This window comes from Buceros rhinoceros, unplaced genomic scaffold (genome assembly GCF_000710305.1).
Source record: "Buceros rhinoceros silvestris isolate BGI_N320 unplaced genomic scaffold, ASM71030v1 scaffold11931, whole genome shotgun sequence".
Taxonomy (NCBI): domain Eukaryota; kingdom Metazoa; phylum Chordata; class Aves; order Bucerotiformes; family Bucerotidae; genus Buceros; species Buceros rhinoceros.
The window spans coordinates 38,378-42,231 of record NW_010393711.1 but is presented as its reverse complement, the minus strand read 5'-3'; the positions used below and the strand labels follow the sequence as shown (position 1 = coordinate 42,231).

The window sequence follows — 3,854 nt, the reverse complement described above, 5'->3', positions numbered from 1 at the left end:
CGCTGCCGTAGTGTGGGGACCTTCCTGCCGGGGCTGCGGAGCCGGCAGCCGGGGCGGGGTGGTGGGGGCGTGGGGGAGGCTCTGCCCGTTCCAGCGTTTGGGAGAGCCCCGCGTGTCGGAGCGCAGGCCTCGGGGAGCTCCCTGTGCGCGTCTTCCGTTACGGAACGTCACTTGAAAGCGCTTTAGTCCCGACGGTTTTCGGGCACCTTTACACTCCACGCGGTTCAGGTCACTCGTATGTGAACTACGGGGTGAACGCTAGTGGCAAACGTGTTAAGCCTGACAAAAGTAGAACACCACGGTTACTGTGCCACCAGAGAACAATTTATTTCTTTTTTTTAAAATTTTATTTTGGCGTGTGCATGCAGTCCAAGTTTTTAAACTTTTACCGCATCAGCAACGCTTTGGGAGCCCATTTCAGAGGGGTGGATCCTCGAGATAGGTGTCATTTGCACAAATAACCACAAAATAATAGTGTGTCACAAAAAAGTTGAGGTTCTTCATAGGTAAGCTCATGGTTGTTCTAGTTCCAGTGTTCTTAGTCTGTTGGTTTTTTGTTTGCAGTGATGATAGTCTCTTCGTGTACGATTGCGTCAATGCGGAGAAGAATGCCGTAGGAAATAAAGGGTGAGAAATCTGCTTAAGCAATCTGCTGTTATCCTAGAGAGTGCATCTCCTCCTGAGGTTATGTGGCAGTGAAGATAATAAAGTCACAGGATGGCTCCTTGAACAGGTGATGGCTAGGAGGTTTTTGCTAACCCTGATGGATGTATATGAATGTATGTATTTTTTTGTTTCTGTTTCATCCTAGAGGGGAGACTGTGCAAATTATTCTTTTTAGGGAAACACCAGTAGTATAGTCAGTGATTCTGCATGACTCTTCTTGATCGAGACATGTACAGAAAAGTGTTGCATTTTTTACTCGATCATCTAAGATGATTAGGAAAAAAAAGCCACAAACCAGTTACGTAAACTCCTCCTTCAGGTTGCGTCATGAAATTTCAAAATCTGAAAATGACTGTTTTTAGTTAGTGCCATTGTCTCGCCATTCCTACTGGGTTGGGGCTTTTTTTGTTTTTAATAGTACAGGTAATGATACAGGCTTAGATCTTACATCAGTTTCCTTTTTACAGCTTTTTTTTCTTTGCATTAATATTCAGGTTGGTGCTACATTTAAAGTGCAAATAAAGCTTTAAGAGTTGTACCTTGTTCTTCATGCTCCGTCTTGGCGGTGTGAGAACAGCCTTCTCTTAGCGATTTCAGTAACTCTCAGGTTGTGAACTGTCATTCTCCTTTTCTTTATTAGGCAGGATGGAAAACTGGCAGATAAAGGAAGTGATGACATCCTAGCTTTTGCCTTCTCCCCATCAGGAGATTATTTTGCCTTGACAGATAACAGCAAACATCTGATTTTGTTCCATACAAAGACTTCTTGGGAATGTGTTAGTGTCAGGTAAGGAAACGGGATGTTGCTTTGTTATGGAGTTATGGCTGATTAATTTAAAGTTACAAAATAGTAGTACTTGGGATGTTGCCATTTTTTATCACTAAGCTTCCTCTTCTTTTTTCCTTCCTGTACTGGAGCAAACAAATTTAACGTTCTTGGGAACTCAAAGATACTTGACAATAAATGGTGTGGTATTCCCCACACCAGGGAGGGGAGTGCAGATGTGTATATCATTGACCACAGGACGGGTAATCTCTTTTCTTATTCCAAAATACAGTATTTGCATCTTTAAGAACTGAAACTTTCCCACTCCTGGTGAACACTGAGGTTGTGACTGAAAGAGTGATACTGAGCACTGCACTGTCTGTTTGTTGATTTGGAAGAGGTGTTTTAGGGAGTTTGTGAACTCTCTTAAAAGCTTATCTTTAGAGATGCGGTCAACTGCTTCCCTTCTGTAGTGTGGTCCTCTTGAGAAAACAGACTGTGTCCACCAGAGGTCCTCCAGTTACAAGTTTTCTGCTGCTGCTTGTGACAGTTGTCTGTAAAAAAGAGGACAGTGAAGGACTTCCTGAGAAAGTACCTCAGCATGTGACATTTCTTCTTTTGGTGGTCTCTGACAAATGTGAGGCCCTGCTTGCAAAACAAAATGCAAAACTCTGCAAACTGATGGCTTGGCTGTGCATATAGGGTACACGATGAACCGTCAGTGGGTTAACCAGTGTTGTAGGGAGTAAGTAACCACCGACACAACCAGAAAGGGCAAATTCTATTCACTCTGCATTCTGTCTTCCCTGTTGCCCTGCCCAGTATGTCCTGCTCGTAATGTGTCATTGGATAATTGTTTGATGTTTCGGTTTTCTGATAAAAGATCAAGTAGGACCACAGCTGGATTTTTTTGGAACTTCAGTCCCTCTTATTGGGAAACTGGGAGTACAGGCAAAAGGGTCTCTGCATGAAAAGGAGAATGCCAAAAGCTGATCTATGTAATTTGTATCGGTGTTTTCCGGCAAGCTGTATAAAAGGTTTCACGCAGTGCTAGCTTTTGTAGTCAGCTCATTTCAGACAAGGGGAACTTTTGAATCTGTGTTTAGGATCAAAGGCAGTACAATGAATGTGGAGAAACATTTCTTCTTGGTGTCAGGGTAACCTGTTTCAAACCTGTGCTGCCTAAGCCTGCAGGGTGTTAGCAGGCATTCTTGTCCTGTATGTTTTCCCATTGTTAATGGGGTTCCTTTAAACATTCACTAGAAAGTATTAGGATTTCTTTTTCCTACCTGAAGAACGCTAGATTGTTCTTTTGCCTCCAGAGGGTCATGGAATTTCAGAGTAGGTGAATAGAAATGTCCATTCCCTGTGATGCGTGGAGTCCACAGTCCTGAGTTGACACACAGGATATAGAGGGGTTTGGAAAAGAGCTTTTAGGAAAGCAAAAGAATAACAGTGATAACAATAGCTGTGAAGTTGCAGAAACATTCTCCAGGCTTGAGAGATTAAGCCTGTTTTAAAACTTGTTTTCCAATGCACACAGTCCTTATATTTATCTGAAAAGTTGTAAGAAAACCATTACCTGCTGCCCTGGCAACTGGAACTATGAAGATACTGGCAGATGATGAAAGTCAGAGTTGAAGCTCAGGGTTTTGCCCAGACAGAGTACCCTGAGACTGTGGCTCTCTGACTCTGGATGCAAGGGGGAAGAGTCCTTGAGGCTTACGAGGAAGGGTTTCCTTTTACAGTACACAGGCAACTGGAGAAGTAGTTTCAACGCAGTTTTTAGATGTGTTGCTGCCAAGGACTTTTACTGCAACTCCTCCTTGTCTACCCTTTTCTAGGTGTTTAGCTTGGTTTTTTTGTTATGGAAAGTGCAAGAAAGTCTTAACAGATTTCTTTAGCATACTGGCAGGCTGCCTAAGCAAAATGCTCTCTTGAGAAAGTACCTGAGCAAAATGCAGGCGTGTAGCTTTAATCATCCCTCCCCCCCTTTTTTTTCCTCCACCCTCCCAGGTGTTTGCTATTACATAGTTTAGTCATTTAATAGGTCTCAAAAGTGCTATTTTGGCCCCATCCCCTCCCCTAACATTATTCTCATTGCTGCCACTTCAAGAATTTTGCATTTGAGAGCTTTTTGTCCAATCTCTTGGTCTGTTTAACTGGGTCTGAATCCAGACTTGCTGAAGCTGTCAACCAGAGCTGTTCAAACTGCCATTTTCCTTTCAGGTCTGTGAACAGGAGATGCACTTCCTTGACTATTACAGCTGCAGAGGATAAGATTCTGATTGCAGACAAGTCTGGTGATGTCTATTCTTACTCAATAACAGAACCCCAAGCTGATGGAAAACTTGAGCTGGGTCACTTGTCTCTGTTGTTGGATGTGGTAAGTATGTGCTTCCCTGTAGTTAGTGTACAGACC

At 43.2% G+C, this 3,854-nt stretch overlaps 1 protein-coding gene across 1 annotated transcript in view; it reads left to right on the top strand.

Annotated features, from left to right (window-relative positions):
* Positions 1-564: 564 nt before the first annotated feature.
* The window catches only part of WDR4 (WD repeat domain 4), a gene marked incomplete at its 5' end in the record, with an annotated part of 19,671 nt that continues 16,381 nt past the window's right edge, over positions 565-3,854 (top strand). The window contains 3 exons of the mRNA XM_010144964.1: positions 565-627; positions 1,307-1,453; positions 3,662-3,818. Of these exons, the coding sequence (XP_010143266.1) occupies positions 565-627; positions 1,307-1,453; positions 3,662-3,818 (367 nt within the window). The remainder of the gene's footprint in view (positions 628-1,306; positions 1,454-3,661; positions 3,819-3,854) is intronic.